General features: G+C 52.3%; 1 protein-coding gene across 2 annotated transcripts in view; it reads right to left on the bottom strand.

Moving 5' to 3' along the window:
* Window positions 1-7,936: 7,936 nt before the first annotated feature.
* Window positions 7,937-26,579, bottom strand: part of CREB3L1 (cAMP responsive element binding protein 3 like 1) — a 35,671-nt gene continuing 17,028 nt past the window's right edge. The window contains exons 2-12 of one of the 2 annotated variants that reach the window (XM_082410788.1): window positions 24,014-24,242; window positions 20,777-20,961; window positions 18,058-18,136; window positions 15,754-15,911; window positions 14,952-15,101; window positions 14,767-14,825; window positions 14,511-14,579; window positions 12,403-12,502; window positions 11,350-11,476; window positions 8,851-9,122; window positions 7,937-8,668 (exon numbers count right to left, since the gene is read on the bottom strand). In XM_082410788.1, coding sequence (XP_082266914.1) covers window positions 8,366-8,668; window positions 8,851-9,122; window positions 11,350-11,476; window positions 12,403-12,502; window positions 14,511-14,579; window positions 14,767-14,825; window positions 14,952-15,101; window positions 15,754-15,911; window positions 18,058-18,136; window positions 20,777-20,961; window positions 24,014-24,242 — 1,731 coding nt within the window. In that variant the 3' untranslated portion in view covers window positions 7,937-8,365. The remainder of the gene's footprint in view (window positions 8,669-8,850; window positions 9,123-11,349; window positions 11,477-12,402; window positions 12,503-14,510; window positions 14,580-14,766; window positions 14,826-14,951; window positions 15,102-15,753; window positions 15,912-18,057; window positions 18,137-20,776; window positions 20,962-24,013; window positions 24,243-26,579) is intronic. The other variant, XM_082410789.1, reaches the window with a different exon arrangement.

Below are 26,579 nucleotides of genomic sequence, written 5' to 3'. Positions count from 1 at the left end.
CAACTCCCGGAAGGAAGGACTAGAGGTCTCCTTGGGATCCATCTTCTTCCCCCTGGAAATCCCATGGTTCCTCCTTGCATCATCTCCTCTTGTCATTGGGGTGTTTTTCACCTGAACCTTACATCTGGATGATGGTGGGACCCTGGTTAGCTTCTCAGGTCTAATGCCTCCTACCTACTACCCCAGACTCATCTTTCTGAAGTCAACCTTTGACCACAGCATTTACTCTCCCTGTGTAGTATTTAGTGGTTCCCCCTTGCCTATACTTCAGCCTGGCATTCGAGGCCTGCCTTGATCTTCCCACATCCTATCCTCCAATTCCATCCATTTCCTTCCACTCATCTGTGCTCCTTATTCTGGGAATTGGCATCAGGGCTGTACAGCATTGTTCATCTGAAATCTCCTTCTGTTGCTGTACTTCAAATTCTGAGGATCCATTAAAATGCCTCCTCTTCCAGGAAGTCTCCCTGGATGGCTCCATCGGAAAGGCACTCTTCTTCCTCCCAAACCCCATTGCCCTCTGCACCCAGTGTCTAGTCTAGTCTGTCTTATCTTTCCCCACTGACTGTGAGCCCAGGAAGGTGGGAGGGACCAGACTCTCAGAGGTAGAGAATGGATTACAGAGGGGGGAGAGCTGTACTGCTCAAGGCTCCTTCAACTCTCACCAGCCCTACAGTGGCTGTCCTGCTCTGTGCTTTTGCTCACGTTGTTCCCATTGCCTGGAGTATGTCCCCTTCTCTGAAATCCTGTCCATCCATCGAGGTCATTCTCAGGTGCCATATCTCCCATGAACCCCTCCTGGCACTCCACTACAGATGCTGTCTCCCTCCTTCAACCCCATAACTATTTCCTGGACCCCTCTCTGGGCATTCCCCTTCACCCTCTAACAATAATTAACATCTCATTTGATTCTTACCACAAGCCTGGGTGGTAGATATTATCACTTCCTCCATGTTACAGATGAGGACCCTGAGATGTCATTCAAGTGATTTATTTGCTCAAGATGGCTCAGGTGAGGTGAGTGAGTGGTGAGCCAGGATTTAAATCTAGGTCTTTTGGCCCCAGAACTCATGCCCCTTTCCACTCCCCCGTGCTGCCTGCCACACAGTAACAGCCTCACATTTGCCCGTTTCCCTCGTCTGTAAACTCCCAAAAGGCAGATGCCTCAGCTCTGCCTCCCCCCTCTCTCCTGTTCAAGCAATCCCATCTTGGATGAATGACATAAACGGAATTGCATTAAACAGCTTGGCCACAGGGGAGCTTCCTCCCTAAAGCCAAGTTCTAAAGAAGCCCTGTTGCTGGAGAGGGTGGGCAGGGGCACTTGGGAGCTCCTCCTTCCCCACATCTTTGCCCCTGAGATTGCCTTTAGGATTGCTAATTTTCCAAACACCCAGGCCTCCTATACCAAGAATTATGGTAGTTCTAGCTGGATTTGACGTTCCCTCACAGCTGCTTAGCTGCTGGGTTGCCGGTTGGTTTTTTGTTCAGCTCTTTCCTGCGGAGCTCTACCCGCTCAGTCCTTTTTAAAGTGAAGCTTCTCCACTCTGTCCTCACACCTTCCCCACTTAGGACCAGCTGCTGACTGCATTATTTTTTAGCTGCGGCTCTGCCCTCTTCCCAAGAATCCAAGGGAAAAATGAAAGCCCCCCTCGCTCCCACCCCGACCCGCTTGACCACCTTCTGCAGCCTCTCCCAGCTGCAACTATCTCCATGGAACGACTGCAGCCATCGCCTCTGTGCTCAGAAAATAATAGCTAATGCCTTTTGAGTGTTTACTGCATAACTGACCTTGTGCTAAGGCCTTCATGTGCAAGCTTTCATTTACCCCTCACAGCAACTTTAGGAGGGTGGGTACTATTCTTCAGATGAGGATGCTGAGGCTTTGAGAGGTTCGGTAATCTGCCAAGGTCGCATACAGAAGTGCAGCATGGACATCAGACCCATGCTCTTAACTGTCACTCCGATGACAGAGAGACTCGGACTCCTTTGGAGGTGAATTCCCAGCCTGTCTCCTCCATCCCAATGCCCCAAGGGGCACCTGTTACCCACATCAGATAGGTGCCCTATTTGGCCAGATGGCTTCTGGGGTGGTCCACCCTCTGGAATTGGAGCCTTGCCCTGGCCCATCCCAGCTCCAGGCATCGCCCACAGCTGCTCTCCCTGCTGCTAGAGCTTTGGTTTCCAGGTGTAACAAAGGGTTTGTTGTGGCAATCTGAGCAGGATGACTGGCCCCGTGAAAGCCATCACACGTGTTTGCGGCAAGGCCAGCTGCCAGGGCTGACAATAGAGTGTGGAGGCTGCAGCTCTATCACTGGGGCCATACTGGGGATGTGCCCCCTTAGCGGCAGTGACACAACGCTGAGGAGGTGGGATGTCAACAGGTGGCTTGTGCGAGGGGATTAACCCTGTCTCCTAACATAGGTGGGGAAGACTGCCTGGGATGGACAGGCATAGGGTGGTGACCGCAGATGACCATACTTTGACCAACTTGCCAAACCCTGGGCTCCAGGACGCCCCACTGCGCTTGGATCTTGTGCAAGAATAAGAAGCTCGGCTGTGGGGAAGGAGGGAGGAAGGCGTGCTGGGATGAGAGCTGGAGAGCCAGAGAGGCAACATAAGCTCTGAAGCCAAACAGACCTGTCTTCAAATACCCACTATGCCACTTACTAGATGTATGACCTTGGTCAAGTCATTTCACCTCTCTGAACCCCACGTTCTTCACCTATAAAAATACTCACCCTTTAGGATTATTTTGATTCCTAATTGGGACATGTAAAGTTCTCAGTCCAATGCTTGGCGGATGGTCACAAATCAATAATGGGAGGATGCTAGATTTCAAGCCCTTTGCTATCAGGAGCTGGGTCTCGTTTGTGCTCCAAGGTCAGCATGGTGCCATGTACATAAGGGATACTCCATAAATATTTGGTTTTTTAAAATTTGTATTATTTTAAATTTTTGGCTGTGTTAGATTTTCGTTGCTGCGTGCAGGCTTTCTCTAGTTGTGGCGAGTAGGGAATACTCTTCGTTGTGGTGCATGGGCTTACCATTGCGGTGGCTTTTCTTGTTGCACGAGCTCTAGTTGTGCGGCACATGGGCTTAGTATTTGTGGCACCTGGGCTTCAGTAGTTGTGGCTCGCAGGCTCTAGAGCACAGGCTCAGTAGTTGTGGCACACGGGCTTAGTTGCTCTGCGACATGTGGGATCTTCCTGGACCAGGGATTGAACCCGTGTCCCTTGTATTGACAGGCAGATTCTTAACCACTGCGCCACCAGGGAAGTCCCAGTAGATATTTGTTGAAGAATGAGGCTTTGTCTCCCACTCCTCTGAGTGACTATTTCAAACTCTCCCCCTTCTCCCCAGTGCAACTCCCATGCCCACCCTCCCCATTGCCCCATCCCCAAACTTCACAGCCATATGGGGGCTCCCTCAGTTTCCTGTCTCTCCATGTTCTGCACTCACAGCGTGCCCTCCATTTCTGTCTAGGCTTCTCCAGTCCTAAGTGCATCTCTTGGGACTTCCCTGGTGGTCCAGTGGTAAAGAATCTGCCTTGCAATGCAGGGGATGTGGGTTTGCTCCCTGGTCAGGGAACTAAGATCCCACATGCCGTGGGACAACTAAGCCCACACGCCACAACTACTGAGCTCCCGCGCCTCAACTGGAGCCCGCGCCGCAAACTACAGAGCCCACGCGCTCTGGAGCCTGAGAGCCACACCTACAGAGCCCACACACCCTGGAGCCCGCGCACGCCACAGCTAGAGAAGAGAAAATCCGCATGCGGCAACTAGAGAGAAGACTGCGTGCCGCAACGAAAGATCCCGCATGCCTCAACGAAGATCCCATGTGCCGCAACTAAGACTGGACGCAGCCATAAATAAATAAATAAATAAAATTAAAAAATAAATCAATCTTTAAAAAAAAAAAAGTATTTCTTAAAAAAAAAAAGTGGATCCTTCCACCTGCTCCCTGGATCCCTTCCCCTCCCCTACCCACCCCCATCATCCATCATCTTCCCTCTCTGCTGGGTTTTTGTCTTCTAGAAATAACCATGGTCCACTCTCCCCCATCTTAAGGAGCAGCCCCAAACTGCTCTTGATCTCACCTACATCCCCCCTCTAGTTGCCACCCTCTGTGACAAGTGTTCACTACATCCCCCGTCTACCCCAGTCTTCACATCCGACCCACCTGTTCTCACTTCCACCTGGGTCTCACTTCTGCCCCAGTTCTTCCCTACACAGCTCCAGCCACGGTCACTGGTGACCTCCTCATTATCAAAGCAAATAGACATAGTCTTCTCATCTTTTCCAACCTCTCAGATAGCATCTGACACTTGTTAGCACCGTTCCTGGAAGCTCTCTCCATCAGTTTCTGGGGCACTCACCTCTCCTGGTTTTTTTCCCCTCTCCGACCATTCCTTTTCAGCCTTCTTGTTCACTCCTCTTCCTCCACTGTCTCTTAATGTCCAACTTCCCTGGAGTCCTTCCTTAAATCTCTCTTCAGTTTATGCAGACCCAAGACTTTAACATACCACTTGGATGCTGACAATTTTCTAATCTGCCTGGGATCCCTTTCTGCCAAGCCCTAGGCTTGCATGCTAATGTGAACATTCTACAGGCAGCTCAAATGCAAGATACGATAAAACGAACTATTTTTCTCTCCAAACCTGCTCTTCCTCCTGCATTCCCTGTCTCAGTGAAAGGTCTCATCCACCACCACCGTGGCCTCCAAGTCAGACACCTAAATGTCATGCCGGGCTCCACCCTCCCTCTTGCACTCCACAGCCAATTTGCTGTCAAAGCCTGTTGATAATTCCTTCTAATTATCTCCGGAATCTGTCTCATCTTCGCTATACCCCCCTGCAGAGCCCCAGGACAGGCAAATGTGATTATCTCACACTCCGGCTTAAAAATATTCAGCGGCTCTCTATCACCTTCGGGATAAAATATTCTTTCTTTAGATCCCTGCAAGGGCCCTACTTTCTATCAGGGCCGGGATGAGGGTGAAGCAAGTTGGGGCTCCTAGGGTGCCAGATTTAAGGAGGTACTCACTCTCAGGGCTGTACAAGTGCCTCCTTAAATTTTGCACGCTAATCACCCCCTTGCCTCACCCCGGTCCTGGCCCTGCTTTTCATGGCTCTGTGTCTGCACCCGACATTTTCTCCACCCCAAACACCCTAACCCCTTCTGTACCTCGCCAACTCCTACCCATCCTTTAAGACTCAGTCCAAGTTGCCCTCCCTGACCCACAGAATCTGAATTACATAACATTCTTCTGCATCTCCTTAGCATCCTGTACACCCCTCCGTCACACCGGCTGTGATGACTGGTTTACTCCCCAGCCTCCTCCACAAGCCTGGGGGACCTTTGAAGGCAGTTTGTTGAATGACTAATAGAGAGAATGGATGAATCAATCAGGAAAGGGGGTGTGCTAAAAGTTATTATTATTATTTTTTTTAAAAGATGGGTTTTGTTTGTTTGTTTTTTAGGAAGAGCAAATAGAACAGATTTTTTTTAACACTATTTTTATTTATTTATTTTATTCATTTATGGCTGTGTTGGGTCTTCGTTTCTGTGCAAGGGCTTTCTCTAGTTGCGGCAAGTGGGGTCCACTCTTCATCGCGGTGCGCGGGCCTCTCACTATCGCGGCCTCTCTTGTTGCAGAGCACAGGCTCCAGACGCGCAGGCTCAGTAGTTGTGGCTCACGGGCCCAGTTGCTCCGTGGCACGTGGGATCTTCCCAGACCAGGGCTCGAACCCGTGTCCCCTGCATTGGCAGGCAGATTCTCAACCACTGCGCCACCAGGGAAGCCCCTAAAAGTTATTGTTAATAATAATCATAGCTTTGGCCCAGAGCCCAGACTTTAATGGCCTTGCTGCAAAGGCCTGCGTATTCTAGCAGTTAAAACTGATGCCCAGCAGCAGGCAATGAGGTCCCCATCAAGTGGTCAAGATGAGGCTGTGGGAGGAGGAGGATAGAGGATGGGGCTTGAAGGCCAATTCTTTTTTTTTTTTAAAGATTTTTTTTTTTGACGTGGACCATTTTTAAAGTCTTTATTGAATTTGTTACAATATTGCTTCTGTTTTATGTTTTGGTTATTTGGCCGCAAGGCATGTGGGATCCTAGCTCCCCAAGCAGGGATCGAACCCGCACCCCCTGCATTGGAAGGCAAAGTCTTAACCGCTGGACCACCAGGGAAGTCCCTTGGAGGCCAATTCTGAGGCTCCATAGTTCTGTCTGGTTTTGTCCATCTTTTCCTCTGGTGGGTGGCTGGCCCAGGCGCCATCCCCACCACCAGGCCCCCTTCTTCTGAGTATGAAAGTATCATGCCTGCATGATAAAGTCCAAATGCCAGAGCAAGGCATTCAAGGCCCTTCTGGATCTGGGCCCTGATCACTCTCCAGCCTCAGTTCTCAGCATCCTTGCCCTTTACCTTCTGGCTGTTCTGAACTATTTGAGGTTTTCTTGAAGTTTTCCTGCTCTCTCTCCCACCTTTGAGGCCTTAGCCCAGGCTGTTTCTTTCTGGAATGCCCCTTTCTCTCTCCTGCCTATTTCCAACAGTCCTTCATGTCACCTTTTCCAGGAAGCCCTTACTGCTTGTCTGGGTGAGGCACCCTCCTCTGTGCTTATAATAGCACCCCTAGCTTGGCCCTTAACTCACTGTATTGATACTGCCTCTAAATGCACAGCTAATCTTTCTCAGAGCCAGTGTATGTTGGGCCCTGTTCTAAACACCTTATATGATTTACCTCATTGAATCACTACAACAGCCTCATGTACTGAATCTTAGTTATAGCCTCTTTTTACAAACAGAGAAGTGGAGGCTCAGAGAGGTTCAGGTTACATAGTGTCTTAGTTTCCTACACTGCATAACAAATTACTACAAACATGGCTTAAAACAACACATGTATGATCTCAGTGTCCATGGCTCATATCTGGGTACAGCTCAGCTGGGTCCTGTGCTCAGGCTCTCACCAGGTGGCAGTCCAGGTGTTGGCTGGGCTGGGGTCTCATCTGGAGCTGAGGCCCTCTTCCAAGCTGCTCAGGTTGTTGGCAGAATCCAATGCCTTGCCACCATAGCATGAGGTCTTCAGCGCCTAGAGGCCGACCTCTCCATATGGTTCACAACAGTATGGCTGTTTGCTTCTTCAAGGCCAGCAGGAGACTATCCCTTCAGGAAGGGCTCAGTCCCTCTTTTAATGGCTCTCACCTGATTAGGTCAGGCCCACCCAGGATAACCTCCTTTTTATGAACTCAGAATCAACTGATTTGGGACCTTACTTACACCTGCAAAATCCCTTTACTTTTTCCATAAAAGGTCACCTAATTATGGGAGTGACATCCCCTCACATTCGCAGGTCCCCTCCAGACCTTAGGGGAAGGGATGAAACAGAGTGTGTATGCCAGGGGGCAGGAACCTTGGAGTCATACTGGAATTCTGCCCACCGCACATAGCTAGCAAGTGGCAGCTCCAGTAGCCAAACACAGCTCTTCTTACTCTGAAGCCTGCGCTTTTAATCCAGCTGAAGCAAAGGATACAAGAACCAAGAAATTGGCAGGTCTTAGGAGGACCAACCTGAGTACAGCGTGTACAGTGCCTGGTGCAGCGCCTGGCCACCCTAGGTGCTCGTTATCGCAGTTACCACCCCCTAAAGGCCATCTTGGTGGCTTATATGCCTTTCTGCTTCCATACTCAGCAATAGTAGGTACTTGGAGGAGCCTTGGGGTGGGGGAATTGCTGCAGAATTCTTTGACCATCTAGTTTGAACTCTGCACCTGGCTGGAAGAGGGAACTCAACGCAAATGCTTTCTCAAACCCCTCACCCCCAATCGCTTCCAGTCAGAATATAAAATCAACTTACCCTTCTTACTCCTTCATCCTTCAGTCCCACGCCCCGCCCCTGCCCCCAGCCCAACCATGAAGAAAGGCACAAAGTCAGGAATTGATGCTGCATCTTTTTTTTTTTTACTTATGCCTTCTTAAAGCATGTGCTGAGCTGATGGGTGAAGCAGTTTGGCAATTAAAAAGGCCCAGCGGCTTGGGCAGCGGCAGGGGGAGGCCAGGTGAGGGGTGGGGGGGACCCTCTTTCCTGGGCCAGGGAGCAGCAAAGCCCGCACTAACTTCATAAAATATAAAACAAGGGAGAGGTGAAGGTCGGAGGGAGACTTGTAAAATACAATATCTTAGGGATTGGCAATAATAAAAAATAAGGTTCATTATTTACAAACAATTTCTGTTCTTGGTCTCTGTACAGTGGGGGGAGGGGTGGGGTGTGTGTGTCGGTCTGTTGACGTGTGTGTGTGTGTGTGTGTGTGTGTGTGTGTGTGTGTGTGGCGGGGCTGGGGCAGGGAGGCAGTGGTCCTGTTGGTCGTTATGAGAAAGGTAACCCAGTGAGTGGTTTATCTGAGAAGGACGGATGGCTGTGGAGTGGTGGTGAGAACAGAGCGGTTGGCCTAAGGGGACAGTCCAAATGTGCGGGGAGAGGAGAGGCCCCAGTCAAGATCTGGGGCAAAGGTGGGCTGAGGGGAAGACAGACCCCAGGGGGCAGGGGTACTAGCCGGATCCGGGTTAGTGAGCAAGACAACCCCTCTTCTGAGTGCCAGAGGGTACGTCCTGTGTCCTGCATCTTGGCACGGCCTAGGAGAGTTTGATGGTGGTGTTGGGGCCCAGATCCCTAGAGAGAGAAGAGAAATCAGGGGTGACTCTGTCCAGGGAGGACCCTCTCGCCCCTCTGCAAGCTGGATCTGGACACGGGAGGGACGGGGCCTTGGGAGGGTGTGGCTGAGGACATGTGGACCGGGGGCAGGCAGAGGGCAGGGGGAGCCTGGGACCCCAGGAAGGGAAGGGGTCACCCACCCACCTCTCGTGGAACCACTCCTTAGGGTGGGAGAAGTCAGGACTGGTGCTGTTTCCACCGACGTCCTTGGGCCAGGCCTCACTCAGGTACTTGCTGGTCTCGTGGGTGCTGTCCAGGTGGTCATGCTGCAGGTGGTCCTGGGGTCGCTGCTCCGCCGGCCCCCCGGGCTTGATCTCCCAGCCATCCGGGGGCTCCACGGGCAGCAGGGCGCTGCGGCCATCCTCCCACGAGCCTGCCCCCTCATCATAGAACAGGAGGCTTCGGGAAGGCACTGGAGAAGGAGCTCAGGGTTAGCCACGGTGCCAAGAGGCTCCCTCCCCATCCAGGCCACATTCAGGGCCTGGTGTTTAAGGACCTGGGCCCTGGAATCTTACGGGCCTGGATCTGAATCCCAGCTCTAGCAATTCTGAGCTGTGTGACTGCAGGCAAGTCATGCCTTTGCTTTCACCTTTCTGAGCCTCAGTTTGCTCATCTGTAAAATAGGAATACGAGGGCCAACCTCCCGTTGATGTGAGGTTTAAATGAGATAATAGAGTGATTGAAACTGCACTCAGAGAAAGTTAGATCTTCCTAAGCAGAGGGTACTGGGCTGCGGCATCTGAGACCTGGGTTCTGATCCTACTGTACCACTCACTTTCTGTGAGACCTTGAATAAATCTTTTTCCCGTTCTAGGCCCTAATTTGCCCTCCAGGGAAATGAAAAAAAAAAAAGAAAACACATTTTTTGGATATCTATCACGTGCCAGGCATTGTAGGCATCCTTTAACCTATATCAAATCATTGACAGAAACTCTTGGAATGAGATCTTTTTAGCTCCATTTCACGGAACAGGTAATTGAGGCTCCAGGTTGCCAGGCACACTGTCCCAGGCTAGTCTGCACTGAAGGTGAGATGCAAACCCAGGTGTGCCTGACTCCAGGACCCACCACCTCCCTTCTCACTCTCAGGGCCCGGATCTCACAGTCTATGTGAGCAGAGCCCCTGGAGCTGTGCGGTGCACCAGCTCTGTAAGCCAGCCTGCTCCAGAGGTCATCTCTTCCTCTTCGCCCTGCGGACACTGGGCCTGAAATCCACTGCGTTCGCTCCGAGGGGCTCATTCATTCCCTCGCTCCTCTGGCTCCTCTGACTCTGGTTTTGTCCATCAACACTCTCTCTCTCTCCCCCTAACCCCAGCCCCCTCCGCCCCCCGGACCATTTCCATTCCTTCCTCTCCAAGGTTCCCTGTACCTCCCAACACACATAGGCCCCTCAGGCCTTGGGAAAATGGACACATGGCTCGCAAGACCTTACATCCCTGCCACCCACCTCCCTTAGTAACTGACCTGTTCTCTCCTTCTCAGGCTGCTCTGGTCCAGGGAGTGGTTTTCACTCCCCACCTCTGCTTCCTCTTCCCCTAACCCTCCCCACGCCGCTTCCTTCCCTCAAGGCCCTGCAGGCTTAGCTCATCCTCCCTGCAGTATCCCTCCTTCTTGAAACTCACCCCTCCCCAGCTCCTCTCTCTCTGACCTCCCATCTGTTTCCTCTTCCTCCTCCTGCCCTGCTGGATAACTCGCTCCTGGTAAATGATGAGGGACTGTGTGGAAGTTCCTCCATAGGTCTATCTGAAGTAACCTCTGCTTCTGGAAGTCCATACTATTCTTTGCTGCACCCTATACCAGTTCTCCCCTTGCTACTGTGTGTTGTATCTTTTCTCTCCTCTTGTGAGCTCATCAAAAAGGAAGCGACTGTGTTCATTTAGTAGGTGCCTGCTGTGTACCAGGCACTGTGCTAACGGCCTTTGTGCACCATGTCATTTAGTCTTCACAACAAATGTGCTCAGGAAGTGTGGAACTTGTAACTCCCATTTTCAAGGTAAAGAAATTGAAATTTAGTGTGCTTAAGACACATGCCTGAGGTGACGCAGTGAGTGAGTGGCAGATATGACTGACTCTGAAGCTCTACGCTCTTAACGATCCTCACAGTCCCCTGTGGGATGGTAACTATCTGAGCCCACACTACCACTACCCCGCCTCTGCCCATGGCAGACATTACCAGTGGATCCTGGCACTCCTTCCTGTTGATCCTGAATGGTGCCTCAGAGTCCTTCTTAACACAATGTTTCAGGCAGCCACCACTGTCTTATGGAAAATGTCCCTGGAGCTGAAACTGATTTGCTATCCCAGTTGTAAAATACTGATGGTGCTTAGCAGATGTCCCTACCAACTGGCACCATAATACATGGGGGCTAGGGTGGAAACATTCCTGTTATTCCCTAAACCTACCCCCGCAAGCCATGCCTGGGTGGGCTGGGAATCAGGGGCTCTTCACTGTAGTCCTAATTCTATAACTAACATTGAACACATCATAGACCCTTTGGGGGACTCAGTTTCCCCATCTGCAAAATGAGGAGGTAGAATGAGACGGCGCCAGCCCCAAACCTGGCTCCTCTCTTGTGTCTGGCTTCTGCCCAGAAGTTGGGGCTGGCATGGGGGGAAGGCAGCCTGGCTCAGAGCACTCACTCTGACTGGCAGTGTAGACGCTGTCAGTGGCCATGGGGTCTTCCTTCACAGTCTGGGAGCCGGAGGAGAACTCAGGGAGGCAGGGCACGAGGGAGCCCAGCACCAGGACGAAGCACAAGGCTGCCACCTGGTAGTGGAGAGAGAGCGGAGGGGCTGCAACCTTGGCCACCCCAATCCTCCCCTTGCCCCCGAGCCAATGGGGGCAAAAGGCTCAATATTTTTCCAGGAAAGCTGCTCCCAGAGCCAACCACCTCCTGCACGTGGTGGAGGAGAAGGTAGAGGCTGTCGGGACATCTCAGCCCACTGTAGGGGGCCCGCCCCAGGCAGTGCTAGAAAAGAGGGGGAATCGGCCAATGTGGTTATCACCTATGGGGTGGAGGAATCAGGAAGGGAAGGAAGGGGTAGGTGTGGGAGGAGGCTGAGATTGGGGCAAGGGAGGGGGACGTGTCTTCACACCAGATTCCCAGCAGGATTCCCAGGAAGGCGGGCCAGCAGGAGGAGGTTAAGAGTCACAGAGCCCAAACTAACCCCTGCCTCTACTGGGGCTTTGCCACCTGACAGCTTGAGGATCTCGGAGGGCCTGGGGAGTGATTAGCCAGGAGGCAACAGGCTGTACAGCTCCAGGAAATGTGGAAGAGGGGCTAGCAGAGGCCTGAGCCACAGCCTAGGCACCCACCCTCCATGCCAGAAAGAACCAGGTCCATACTTCCCTGCATGCCCCCAGGCCCATCACTCCACTCCACTGGGCCTGCAGAAGCTGCCTCCTCATGGGACTTGCCCTGCCATCCTCTAGCTGAGTTCACGTGAGTCACTACACATCCACACCGTGTTAGAACTGGTCAGGGAAGGTCATGTTCTGGAAGGTTCCATGGACTTGGGGAAAGAGGCTGGGGTCTGCTGCAGCCAGTGCACCAGGTACTAGGATGGTTTACTTTGGTGACACCGCCCACAATATGGCCAGGCCCTCAAAGCTCTGCCCACCGCCCCCCGTAGAAAGCCAGCCTGGGGAAGACCTGTCCTCCTGTGGCCCTGCGGTGAGGGAACAGCACCTACCATGAGGCAGGTCCCAGTCTGGGTGGCAGCCATCTTGTAAGGTCTGGAGATCTTGTTGGTGACCAGAGTCTGGAGTTTCTGCAGCTGCTGGAGCAGGGTCCTGAGGAGGGCACAGCGGTCACCTGGCAGGTTCTGACCCAGCAGGAATCTCTGCCTCAGGGAGCTCTCCTGGGGAGGAGCTGGGCAGCCTCCAGACTTGGCTTCCACGCCAGGTGCCCGTTTCAGTCAAGACAGAAAAGGTCACCTCTCGCGTGGCTCCTCTGTGGTGCGGCTGGGGCACCCTATGGAGGCTCAGGGGTGCCCCGTGACGCTCCTGGCCAAAGGGGCGGCTGGAGGCGAGCCTGGACCACCTCAGCTGAGGCCACTTTCTTTTTCTTACCCTGCACCAGCCACAGCTAAATTGACCCTCCCTCCTTTGTATCCACGGCACCTTGAGCTGATACGAAGGACACGTCTGGCAGCTGCCTGGTACATGGTGAGGAGCAAGTGTCCAGGAAATGGTAGCTACCAGTTTCGTTAATTTTGTTGCTGTTTTTGCTTTTATCACAGCGCCTGTAACACTTCGTTTATTTATGAATATCTATGTTAGTCTCCTTCGCTAACTGTGGGCTCCCTGAGGGCAAGGACTGGGTCCCCCCCGGCGAGAAATCCTCTGGGTACCCACAGAGGGTGCCCAGCCCACCCTTGGTGAACAAATGTTTAATTCTCTCTTTCCTCCACCCAGCCGGTCGGTGGGGTTGCAGTTCCCAGAATGTACAGCAGGTGGCGAAACAGCTCCAAGGGCCTCGCCCTATTTGGGACTAGAGAGGAATCTGGGCCAGAGGAAGGGGGTGAGGGGTGAGGGCTCCCGCCCCCTATCCCTGAGTCAGGGGGGCATTCTCCAGGTCAATCAGGGGAGTGGCTGGATCCCGCTGGAGAAGCTGGGGGAGAAGGAAGGAAAGAAGGAAAAAGCCTTCTGTTGAGCACCTGCTACATACTAGCTGTTGTCTGTTATTTTAATTACTCCCAGCAAACAATTATCACTCCCACAAACCTACTGTGGGCTCATGGCTGGTCACTATCAAGAATTCAGAATAATAACAAGAAAAAACGAAGAAGAAAAGCTAACATGAATGGAACATTCTCAAATGCCAAGGACAGTGCTGGCCCTTTACTTGCTAGGTCTCATCACATCGTCACATGAATCCTGGGAGATACTGCTTCTATCATCTCCATTTAGACAGAGAAACTGGGGCCCAGAGAGGTGTACGTAACAGTTTTTCCAGGATCACAAAAATGGCACCCAGAGTTGTGACTTTACGTGGCTACTGCATGCCAGATCCTGTGCGGGTTCCATACTAATGTTTCTCAAGCTTAATTGTGCAGGTGAATCACCCAAGGATATTGTTGAAATGCAGATTCTGATTCAGTAAGTCTGGGGAGAGTCCCGAGATTCTGCATTTCTTTCTTTCTTTTTTTTTTTTTTTTTAAGATTTTTTTGATGTGGATCATTTTTAAAATCTTTATTGAATTTGTTACAATATTGCTTCTGTTTTATGTTTTGGTTTTTTGGCCGCGAGACATGTGGGATCTTAGCTCCCCGAACAGGGATTGAACCCACGCCCCCTGCATTGGGAGGCGAAATCTTAACCACTGGACCACCAGGGAAGTCCCCTAAAATTCTGCATTTCTAACAAGCCCCCACGTGATGCTAATGCTGCTGGTCTGAGAAACTCGCTTTGGGTGGCAAGCATGTACACCGGTAGGTTCTAACTTTAGGGTGCATCAGAATTACCTGGAGGGCTTATTAAAACACAGATCATTGAACCCTCCCCCTGGAGTTCCTGATTCAATAGGCCTGGCATGAGGCCTGAGAACAAGCATTTCTAACAAGTTCCCAGGGGCTGCTGCTGTGCTGGTCTGTATCATCACGTTTAAGCACCTCACCAGCCCTGTCTGGTATCTAGATGGGAAACTGAGGGTCCCAGGCTGCAGAGTCCCTGTTTCTGGGGTTCCCATCATCCTGAACTCAGTGACCTCTCCTCTCTCCTGCCTCCCAGAGCTATGCCATAGCCAGGCACTGGCTGCAGAAGGGCAGGGGCCGGGGGGACGCAGGTGGCACCACCCACCTGTTGGCATTCTCCAGGGTCTCCACCTTCTTCCACAGTTCGTTGTTCTCGGATGTAAAGGTCTCCACCCTGCAGTGGCCAAGCAGGCACAGGCTCAGGGGCAGCCCCCAGACTCACTGCTGCCCCCTTAGCCCTGCCCACCAGCATCCTAGTCCCCGTGCCCCCCGCCCCTGTGAGAGAGGGCTGGGGAGAGCAGGCCGGGCTGGGGAGTGGGGCCCAGGCCACCCGAGCCGCCCACCTGCCCAAGACCTCTTACTTCTTTTCTAGACACTCCACGTACTCCTTCTTCTTACGGCGGCTCTCCTGGGCCGAGATCTAGAGGGGGAAGCCCCCAAACAGGAGTTACCACACTGCATATCCACTTCCTGGGGCTCCCCAACTTCAGGGCTGGCATCACCAGGGGAGCCCCAGGGCAGGGGCAGGGTCTGGCTCACGCTTTACCTTGTTCTTGATTTTCCTCCGGACCCTCTTTAAGGCCTTCTCCTCAGCTTTGGTGAGGGGGAGTTTCGTGGGGATGGGGTAGCCCTCAGCAATCAGGGTGCGCTTTTCCTCCTCCGTCAGGAGCAGTGGCCCTGACGTCCCCTGTAATTTCTGTGGGAAGGGGGACATGATAGTTAGGAACCAGACAGCCCTGCATTCAAATTCAAGCTCTGCCATTTACTCTGCGCATGACCTGGACAAGGCACTCAACTCACTGAGCCTCGGTCTCCTCATCTGAAAAAGGGGCAGATCTGAATTAAATCCAATAACATGTATCAAGTGCTCAGGATGTTGCTGGGAGCCTGGCATGTTTGGCCCTCAGTATATTGCTGGGGGTGGGGTGGTCCCGAGAGCCCATCCTGGAACCCACAGCCTCAAAGCTTACTTGTCCAGGGCCCCCTAAACAGCACCCACCTCAGACACCCACCACCTCTTGACTTGGGAGGTTCCACACCCATCCCAGTGGATTCCGGGCCTCCTGAACATTGTTCTCCAAACAGTGCTCTTTGGGGGCAGCCTGGGCCGTCCCCTTGAAGGTGAGGAATGTCAAGTTCTAGTCCTGGCTCTGCAATAGTGTGCGTTCGGCAGGCCTCTTGCACTCTCTGCCTGTTTCCTATTTACCCCAAGGCACGATTAAAAGATTGCCACTCCCATCTGCCGGGCAGGCACCTCTCTGAATTCTGATGGGGGTGGGGATCAGGCTTAGGGCTCCCCAGGCACTCAATTCCTTGACTCTAGGGTCAATCCACCCCCAGCTGCTTACGTGAGGGGCAGTGAGGAGGGGGGAGGTGGAGATGGCTGTGGAGGAGCGGGCCATGGGCCGGATGGGGCTGGAGGGGGGCAGAGAGCGGGGACTCTGGGAGCCGTCACTGTCGCTGCCATGGCTGCTGGGGGGCGTCGGAGGCATCTGCACCAGGTCCTCTGGGGAGAGCAGGAGAAGCCAGGTTAGCAGGGTGGCGCCCCAGCTCTGGTCGCACAATCAGAGTTCAGCATGGCATGGGCCTAAGCCAGCCCGGACTGACTGTGGGACTGGCTGCTGGGGCCTTGACCGCTATAACATCAGAAGCCCCTCTGCCATGTCAGAAAGACGAGCTGATGTCCCAGAAGACAATTCCTGAGTGCCACCCCATCTCTGACTCCACAGAAGCCTGGCTCCTTTAAGCCTGGTTCTTGGTGGGGATATCACAGAGGCTGGATTCTTGGGGGCCCTGCCCTACCCCTGACTTCACAGGGCTCAGGATCTTTGAGCCTCCCACTTGGCAACCCCAGGAGGTGACTGGAGTCTGCCCATAGCAAGACCCATGGGGATCAGGCTGGGCAAGCCACAGCCTCTGTCCCTTTCTTTCCACTGCAAAACCCCAGGGTGTCCATTTTCAACCTCAGGGTAACAGGACAGCAGGCACTGGGCTTTCAGTAGACCCACCAGGAGCACTGCTCTCCCCAGCATGCCTTCTGTGCTGCCTCTCTGGGGCCACAGCATCAGGAAGATTGACGCTCTGCAGGTGGTCAGGAAGAGGCCTGGGCAGAGCCAAGAGGACCAAGAGCCTTGCTGCAGGGAGAGCTCCCAGGCCAGCACTGAATGCACAGATTTAAGTCCAGGTGCGGGAATCTGGAGCTGACTGCACCGCAGAGCCGGGCTGAGGCTGGCAGGAGGAAGCACTGCATCCTTCCGGGCTCGGCCCATGACTGCCTCCTGCAGGAGTCTCCTCTCCCTTCTTTGGCTCTCATTTGCCTATTATGGATGCCAGACTGTAAAGACCACTGAACTTGGACTCAGAGAGACCTGAGTTCAAGTCTTGACTGTTGCACCCCACAACTGTGTGACCTATAGTTATGTTTACTTAACCTCTCCCAGCCTCACTTTCCTGCTGAATGGGGGTGAAAGGACTCCTTGCATGGAGCCAGGAGGATGCAACGGGCTAATGTATGGGAACACGCTTTATGAACTGAAGGGCACTCTACAATGTAAGGTGTTTTCACACTGGTCCCTTTCTACCTCCTGTTAATTCTGTATCTTCTCTCAGAGGCTGGGACCAACTTGAGGGTGAAACTTGGGCCTTATTCATCTTTCTAAACCTTGTGGTACTTAGTCCAGGGCCTGAATAAGCACAGTAGATGCTTAATCAATGTTTGATGAATTAATGAGGTGGGATTGGAAAGATTCAGTTAGCCCTTTCTCTTTCTGGTCAATCCAAGAAGCTTCCTCTGTTCTCTTCTCCCCTGTCAGGTCTGGGGATGTGCTTTCAAGGCTTCCTGGGGATCTGCCATCTTTAATCCATATCACTGCTGTATAATTGGTGGTTTGTCTGTGGCTCACACCACTCTGTGATCTACTTGGGTACAGGGACTGTCTTCTCTCTCTGCTTCCCCAGCTCCTGGGACTAGGAGATGCCCAGTGAACTCTAGTTGGACGGATGGATAAATGGATAGATGGATGGATGGACAGATAGATGGATAAATGAGTAGATGGATGGATGGATGGACTGATGGCTATAGAGTGGACTTCAATTAATGAATGATAGGAGGGGTGAGAAGGTGTTCATAATAGTGATGACAGCTGTAGATTGTGTAAGAAGGGGACTGGAGGGATGGAGAATGGGCAGGGTGGGAAAGAGAGAATATTCTGGGGAGAGATGGGAGGTGTCGAGGGAGATGGGTGGGCTGGACCAAGGGAGTAAAGAATGCGGTCTGGGCTTCCCTGGTGGCGCAGTGGTTAAGAATCCGCCTGCCACTGCAGGGGACATGGGTTCGAGCCCTGATCAGGGATGAGCCCACATGCCGTGGAGCAACTGGAGCAACTAGGCCCGTGTGCCACAACTACTGAGCCTGAGTGCCACAACTACTGAAGCCCGTGCACCCTAGAGCCCATGCTCTGCAACAACAGAAGCCACCGCAATGAGAAGCCCGCGTAGCACAACGAAGAGTAGCCCCCACTCGCCGCAACTAGAGAGAGCCTGTGTGCAGCAACAGTCTCAACGCAGCCAAAAATAAATATAAATTAAAAAAAAAAAGAGAATGCAGTCTGCCCAAGACTGGAGAGGAAGAGTCCCTCTCTGGACACACTTACCTGGTGTCACTTTGAGGAACTGGTTTACCTCCTGAGGCTCTGCTTTGATCACTGGCAGCTGAGTCATCTCTCCTGGGGCCTGAGGAAGAGACAGGTCCAGCTCCGTCAGCTGCCCCGGGGGGCCCGTCCCCACCATGCCATCCAACCTCCCTCTCTCCCTGGGCCTGGGGTCTGCCCTGCAGCATTAAGAAAGTATCTGGGGCTTCCCTCGTGGCGCAGTGGTTGAGAGTCTGCCTGCCAATGCAGGGGACACGGGTTCGAGCCCTGGTCTGGGAAGATCCCACATGCCGCGGAGCAACTGGGCCTGTGAGCCACAACTACTGAGCCTGTGCGTCTGGAGCCTGTGCTCCGCAGCAAGAGAGGCCGCAACAGTGAGAGGCCCGCGCACTGCGATGAAGAGTGGCCCCCGCTCGTTGCAACTAGAGAAAGCCCTCGCAGAGAAACGAAGACCCAACACAGCCAAAAATAAAGAAATAAATAAATAAACTTAAAAAGAAATAGGAGGTGTACTTCAGGAATAACATCTAAAAAAAAAAAAAAAAAAAGAAAGTATCTGGGCCCAGGGTTCCAGGCACATTCCAGAGGAGCAGAGGCAAGTTCTCGTGCTTAGAGAAGTCAAGTAGACCTAAGAAAAGAGAATGGTGGCCAAGTAGCATTGTTTAGCCTCTAAGCTCAGAGAAAGAGGGCGTCCTGTGGCCTCTGAGGCCAGGGCCATCTTTTTGGCGGAGGCTGGCCCTACATTGACTGTGAGCCCATGTGGGTTGCCGTGAGGACTGGAGGTAATGTCTGGCAGATCGTAGTTGTTCAATGAGTGGTAACAACAGCACAGATGAAGGAGGCATTAACTGGCTGGGGGCCCAGAGAAAGCTCCCTGAGCAGCTGAAGTTTGGGTTCTGATGTATAAATAGGAGTATTCCAGATAAAGGATGGGGCAGGACGTAGATGAGGGGAGAGGCATTCCAAGAAGAGGGAAAAGCATCTGCAAAGGCACAGAGGCCAGACAGAGCACAGCTAGATCTGGAAACTGCAAGTATTAAGGGTGTCCAGAGTGTAGGGGTGTGTGTCAGAGGTGGAGTGGTGAGAAACAAGACCAGAAGATCTGGGGGGAGGGTGTGGGGAGGGGGTGAGTAGAATCCAGACAAAGAAGTTTGAAACAATGAGGAGCCCCTAATGGGTTTTTAAGCAAGGGACTGATAGAATTAGATTAATGCTTTAAATAAACATGCATTCCTATTTCTTTATGCCATCCCAACTTGCTGTTCCAGAAAGGACATCAACAGGCATGGCTTCCTACACACGAGGACCAACACACATACAAGGGATGTTCTCTTTGAGAAGGCACTGTGTCGGGTGTTCGATTTCAGGGCCATCTCTCCTCTCCAGGTCTGCAGCCAGCAGAGAGGTCATGATATCGTGGGTGGGACCACCCAGAATCCCGAATTTAGGCAGATGAGTAAGAATCCCAGGAAGTTAAGGCTGGCAGGGACCTTGGAGATTCCCTGGTCTACATCCCAGCTCAGGCCTCAAGTGACAGATGAAGGGACTGCGACGCAATAGGGTGACAGCTCTCATGTGGGTCACACGTTCATCACTGTCATACCAGCTCCTGGTTCCTGTGCCTTCCACTAGGGGGTCGCGGCCTCACTAGAGTGGAAAGTGTGGGCTCCGGGGTCTGGCGGCTGAGTTTGGAATGCAGCTCCATTGCTTCTGACTGTGCGATGTGGGGCAAGTTGCTTAACCCCTTCCGCCTCAGTTTCCTTCTCTGAGGCATGAGCCCAGCATCCAAGACCCTGGCTGCCGCTGCCGTCATGCCTTCCCTTCCTGCTATGGCGAGGGCTGAGTCGTCGCAGAGCCAGCCCTAGAGGTGGTCCCAAAAGATCCTCCCCATTTGCAGCCAACCCTGAATCCTCAGGTCCCTGGTGGAGTAGGAGGGGCTGACCTTTCTCACTTTTGGTCCCGTACATTTTGATCAGGTGAGCTGCGTGGCCAGCAGGGGGCAGTGCCAGCCAAACCTTGACTCTAGGGATTTCAAGGTAACCCTCATGCTGTAGACTCAGCGGTAGGACCCCCTTAGCAGTAGTTCATGCTCCCATTTTACAGAGAAGGAAGCTGAGGAAAAAACAGGGAAGGCAACATGCCCAGAGCACAAGTGAGAGCAGAGCTGGGACCCAGTCAGGGACTCTCCCAGGAGCCAGGGGTCTGGGATGTCAACTTTGGATTTATAGCCGACTGCTCTTATCTATACATCCACGGGGGTGAGGGCTGGCATGAGGGTGTGGGTTAAAAATATTCATCTCATGAATATAAACAATTGAAATATGGCATAATTTTTATATTTCCATTTAGGTGTTTCTTCCTTTTTAAAAATCCAGACACTCTGAGAAAATTAAATGGCCTGGGCTGTCTCCTTCCCTGAGGCCCTGGACTGGGCCCCTGATGCCCAGCCCTACCTGGGTCCCTGTCATCTTTCTTCTCCACACAGTGAGGGCCCCAGCTTATTCCGAGGGTGCTGTGGTTTGAGCCCGTTCTAGGATGGTGAAGGGATGGCCCAAGGGATGGGCAGGGGCCTGGTCTGGGAGTTCCGACTCTCAGTCCTGAGGGTCACATTGCTCCCTGTTCACAGAGCCCCTGTGTGCACAGGGCTTTGGATTGCCCTTCCCACAGAGACCCATCATCCCTCCTCCCTCCCTCAGCCCCTACTAACAGTCCCCAGGCTCACCTGGTGGGGGATGGGCAGCCTGGTCAGGGGGCTGAGGCCCAGCAGCGGGGTGGTGGCCATGGCAGCAGCGGCAGCCATGGCTGAGGAGGCAGCCAGAGGGTCCACGGGCAGCTCCGGGCTCTGCTCCTGCTTCACCATGACCGAGCACAGTTTGTGTCCCAGCACCCACGCTCCGTGTTCCACATCTAGGGAAGGGGGCAGGACCCAGGCTCAGGGGACTCCTAGAGCAGAGGGCTCAGCCCCTCTCCTGGCCCCTTGGAGCTGCTCTGGACAGGACTGTGGAGAGATGCTAGGGTATACCAGGAGGCAGGCGGAAAAGGGCAGGGAGCGGCGCTTGTGAGGTAGGAGGGCTGAGTGGGCTGGGGCCAGAAGAGGTGGGGGCATCTTCTTCATTCAGCAGTTTACAGAGTGGGCTTGGACAACAGACCCCTCCTGACTGGCTGTGTGACTTTAGGTAAGTTGCTTAACCTCTCTGAGCTTTAGCTTCCTCATCTGTAAAAGTACCTGACAAGAAGTAAATGTTCAATAAATGGCAACTATTGTGAATACAATTATTGTTATTGAGTAAACATCTGCTGAGCACCATGCTAGGTGCTGGGGATCTGGTGAGAGTCACGAGCAGTTTAGTGCAGTTAGAATGCAAAGGGAAGGAGAAGGTGGGGTCAGAGAGGCCAGCAGGGATGGCATGGCCTTGGAGCTGCGACTTTGTCAGATTTGTAATGTTGAAAAAGATCATTCTGCCTGTGTGTGCAGACTGGCCCGGCAGAGCGAAGCAGGGAGACCCGCAGGAGGCTGTTGAAATTGTCCAGCGAGAGAAGGTGAGGTACATGCTAAGGCAGTGGCAGTGGGGATGGAGAGGAAGGAACATACTGGAGACAAATTTAGAAGGAAGAATCCACAGGACCTGGTGCCTGGGGGGCCATGTGGGGCGTGAGGGGTGATGCTCAGGTTTCCCAGGGCAGCGTCCACCTCGTGGGCCTCCTGGCCTCACCTGGGTCACAGGGCTGCTGGGCATCCCCCCTTTTCCTGATGGGTGCCACTTGGCGTCAGCCCTGCTCCTGGTGGCCCCAGCACCTGGCTCTGGTGAGGCAGAGGTCTGAAGAGCCAGCATGGGTGGGCTAGAGGAGACTCTAGCCTTTGGAACCCACTGTGGGTGGAGAGAGGGGTCAGCAGCTGCCTGATCCCACCTCAGAGGCTAGGCCCTGCCCTGCTGGGAGGCTGAGGGCCTCAGTTCTGGGCTGCAGGCTGCCCCTGGGCTCCAAGAACACCCACAATCTTCCCAAATTACAGGGCCAGCCCGCCGGCCTCCGGGAAGCTGCCCCCTGCAAAGGACCCACAGACAAACTGCTCTAAAAATAGACTTGGGGTGGTGAGGAGTTGCCGGGCTGGGAGGCTGTCCACCCCACATGCTACCCTTCCCCAGGCTGGGGCCTGACACCCCATCGAGGTGACCTCCAGAGGCTGGGCTGAGGCCAGGGCACACAGGGAAGTTGAGACCTCCATAGCCACGAGCCCTGGAGCCACTTAAAGCCCCAGAAGGTGTCCCTGCCCTCAAGCGGCTGGATGGGGGCCGGGTACAAAGTCCCGTCTCTGCCCCTGGGGAATCTCAAAGACCCTCAGAAGCAGCTCACACTTCTTGCACTGAGTCTAATTCTAAGCTCTTGCTGCATATGAATTTGTGTATTCCTCCCACCAACCCTGGCGGCGGGCACTGCTATTCTGCCCATTTAATAGTTGAGAAGATTAAAATACTCACTCAAGACCATTGTCCTCCAAAGGGAAAGAGGAATAAGAACCCTGTTCATGGTTCTAGACACGATAGTTTTAATAGGACTTTTATACACATAAGGAAATAGTCACTAATTTTACATATATATATATATACACACACACACACACATATATATATGAAATGTGCTGGTCACTGACTGAGCTGGGTACTTTTCATATATATATTTTTAATCCTGGCCAGAATTCTCAAGATACCTAGTGTCTTCATTTTGTAATTGAGGAAACCGAGGTCCAGAGAGGTTAAGCAACTTGTTAAAGATCACACAACAGCCGGTTGAGGCACCAGGATGCACACCAAAGCCAGTACCCTTTAGCGCCCCTTAAGGCTGGCAAATGTGGTAGTGGCATGGGTGTGAGGTTTAGAATCAGGGGGCCTGCTTGCTCCCAAGTTCCTGCTCTGCATTGACTGTGTGCGTAACCTAAACAACTCAGCTTTCCCGAAGTCTCATTTTCCTTATCAGACAAATGGGGAGTATGATAAAAGTGATCCTGACCTCACCTGTGAGTTGTGAGAAACAAATGAGATAATAACACGAAGGTACTTTGTAAACTGGAGAGTGCTATAGAAATGTTTATTGTTATTCCCATTTGTAGATGAAGAAACTGAGGCTTATCAAGGCTAAGACATGTGTCCAAATATGATGCAGCCATATGAGGAAATGCCTAAAGAGACCATTTCTAGGTGGGGCACAGTCTGGAGTTCTCAAATGTTGATCACCTGAGAGGAAAAACTCAAAGGGCCCTTTGCTTAAAAGGGAGGGAGGTGGGGGAGAGGAGAGCTTTAGAGAACCCTACCTTTGGCAATAAAAGTAGGGTGCAGGGGAGTTCCCTGGTGGCCTAGTGGTTAGGATTCCGGGCTTTCACTGCTGGGGCCCGGGTTCGATCCCTGGTCGGGGAACTGAGATCCTGAGATCCGTGTGATGTGGCAAAAAAAAAAAAAAAAAAAATAGGGTGCAGGTGTTTCGCCCAGGTAACATCTCAGAGGACATCACAGTGTGAGGAGGTGGTAAGGTTCTAGAGTCTTGGTGACTTGTCCACATTTATTGTTTAATCCTCCCCTCGCCCCCAGCTGTTCCATCTAAGGCTGGTTCCCAGACCTAAGCATGCATCAGAATCACCTGGAAGGCTGGATCTTCCCCACAGTGTTTCCGATCCAGCAGGTCTGGGTGGGACCTGAGAATCTGCATTTCTAACAAGTTCCCAGGTGCTGCCCCTGGTCTGGGACCCACCCTTTGCACATCACTGACCTAAGTCAGCCAAAGACCCTCTTGAGAAGTGCCCTTCTGGGTCTGACTTGCGGAGGAACAAAAAGGCGGGGGCCTCTCCTGAGAGGTTTTTGTGGGAGCCCCCTCAGGTCTGGTGTCCCTCCTTGGGTCTGGTGTCCCTCCTCTGGGTCTGGTGTCCCTCCTCGGGTCTGGTACCCTGGGCTCCGCCACCCCTTCTTACCTTGGGTGGTGTCCTCCATCTTGATGGGCACAATGGGGCTCTGAGGTGCCGAGTCACCACTCAGGGAGTAGCTGTGCTCGGCCTGGATGCCCGGCGTGGGGGAGTCCAGTTCCATGTCCAGTAGAGGGCTCTTCTCGTCCAGCACGGGGTCATCAAAGAAACTGCTGAACAGGTCGTTGGAGAAGTCCTCCATGTTCTCTCCAAAGTGGTCCAGGTGCTCAGGGAAGTGCTAACAAAGGGGGAGGGGAGAGGAGGGAGTCAGCTCACCCTGGAAAGGGGGGCGCAGATGCTGCTCTGGTGGTGCCACCAGCCCTGTCACCACCACCGCTGTCCCCGCAACCTCCCCATTACTCTTCCCTCCATCATTAATACCACCACCACCACCACCAACTTCCCCCCGGCCCACATCATCATACCAACTATTATCATTTCTATCACTACTGTCACCCCGTCATCACATTACTGCCACCACCACCTCCACCGCTGTCTCTAGCCTCTCCGTCAGTATCCTCAAGGGTGAGTCCTGGATGGTGTGAAAGAATCCAGGCGATAGGACACAGGGCTTTGGTGCTGGCTCTGTGACCTTGGTCAAATCACTTAGATTGCCCAAGTCTGTTTCTCAGTCCACCCTACTTCCTTCATGGGAGGACTAAGTACTAAAGAATAAGTGTATCTATGCCAGCAAGTTTGCATTCCAAAGGCAATATCAGTGACTTTTGTATTCTCTTTTGCTGGAATGCAAGGTGGTGAGATTATTGAGGACTCTGCCCCCCTCATTAGTACAGTCCCCACTTGTCCGCATGCCTCCAGTGTCTCCCTTTTCCCAGCCATTCTTTATACCAAGAGATTAGGCTCCAGAGCCATATCATTTGGATTTGAATCCTGGCCCTGATGCTCCTAGCTATGACTCAGTGCCGTTCAAACTGTGGGTGGTGACTCATTAATGGGTTGTGAAATCAATTTAGTAGGTCACGACCAGAATTTAAGAAAAAAGAAAACAGAATAAAATAGAGTAGAAAAATATCAGAGTGCACATAGGGAAGTTAAATACTTTGTAGATTTTTTAAATCTCAGTTTTGTGTATGTGTGTGTGTGTGTATGTTCTTGGGAAGGATGTAAAATATATTTCTCAGAAACAAAATAGTCTGAAAAATATTGGGCTCCACGATCCTGGGAAAGTTGATTAATGTCTCTATGTTTCATTTCCTCCTTTGTACAGTGGGGATGATAATAGTTCCTATCTGCTAGGGTTATTGTGAAGATTAAACAAGTTAATGCATGTCAAGCACTTAGAATAGTCCCTGGTACATAGTAGTTACTCAACAAACCTCTTATTAGTAAAGCATCCAGTGGCTGGCACATAGGAGGTGCTTGTTTTTTCTCTGTAAAGAATTATAAATATGTAAGGAAATGTTGTTCATTCTTTTTTTTTTCTGGCCGCACCACACAGCATGTGGGATCTTAGTTCCCTGACCAGGGATTGAACCTGCGCCCCCTGCAGTGGAAGCACAGAGTCTTAACCACTGAACCGCCAGGGGAGCTCCCTGTTCATTCATTTTTTACTGACTGAATGAATTTGCTGGGGCTTTGCTTCTGGCCCTGGGGTCCCACCTGGAGAGTGGGTAAGGACTGACTTCTGGAGTCCGGAGTTGTTGGCTTTCTGGCCTGGAATACTTGGAGCCTGTCCTAGTCTGGAAGGGATGAGCAGAAAAGCCCTCTGTCTGAGAATAAGATTCAGAGCCACATGAGCATCTGTGTGTGGGGGGCAGGGGATGAGCCCAAGCTCTGCAGATAAGCTTTCTTTTGACTCCTAGCTCACTCCTTGCTAAGTTTACTTCACTTCTCTGGGTCTCAGTTTCCTCATCTGTAAGGGGGAAATAATAGTTCCTACCTCACAGTGTTGTAATGAGGATCAAATATTTGTTAGGTGCTTAATGCTCCCCTCATAGGATTATGAGGATAAAATGAGGAAATACATATAACACATGTATACAAATAACATATGTATATATCTATACAGCAAACACATGTAACACTGAGAACAGGGCCTAGAATGCAGTGAGTGCTCAATAACTGTTAGCCATTGTTATTATCAAAAGCCTAACTCTGGGCCTGAGGTGAACGGAGCCTGGAGCCAATGCAGGGAGGTGGCTTGGTCCTCCCCCCAGACAAAGCATGGATCAGAGAATCCAGGATAAAATGAGTTCAGAAACCCATCGTCTTAAGTACTCTCTCCCCTCCCCAGCTTGTCAGAACTTACCATCCCCATCCTACACTTTTCTTGTGGTTTTAACTTTCTGAAGTGCTTTCATACGCATTGTCTTATCTAATCCTCACAATTACCCAAGGAGACAAGGAAGTTGCATATCTATATTTGACAGGTAGGGAAACCGAGGCTCAGGGAGCCAAGGAAAGCAGGGAAGCGTCCACAACCCCAGTCACACCCCAGCCCTCCCCCAATGGCAGCAGACATTCCCCTGATAGGGAATTGCCTGTCTGTCAGATTGTGAACTCCCTGAGGTAGTAGGGTCTGGACTTGTTCACCTGCTGGGTCCCATCACCTGGT

Source organism: Balaenoptera physalus, assembly GCF_965194825.1.
Source record: "Balaenoptera physalus genome assembly, chromosome: 10".
Lineage (NCBI taxonomy): Eukaryota > Metazoa > Chordata > Mammalia > Artiodactyla > Balaenopteridae > Balaenoptera > Balaenoptera physalus.
This window is presented reverse-complemented; position numbering and strand designations above follow the sequence as displayed.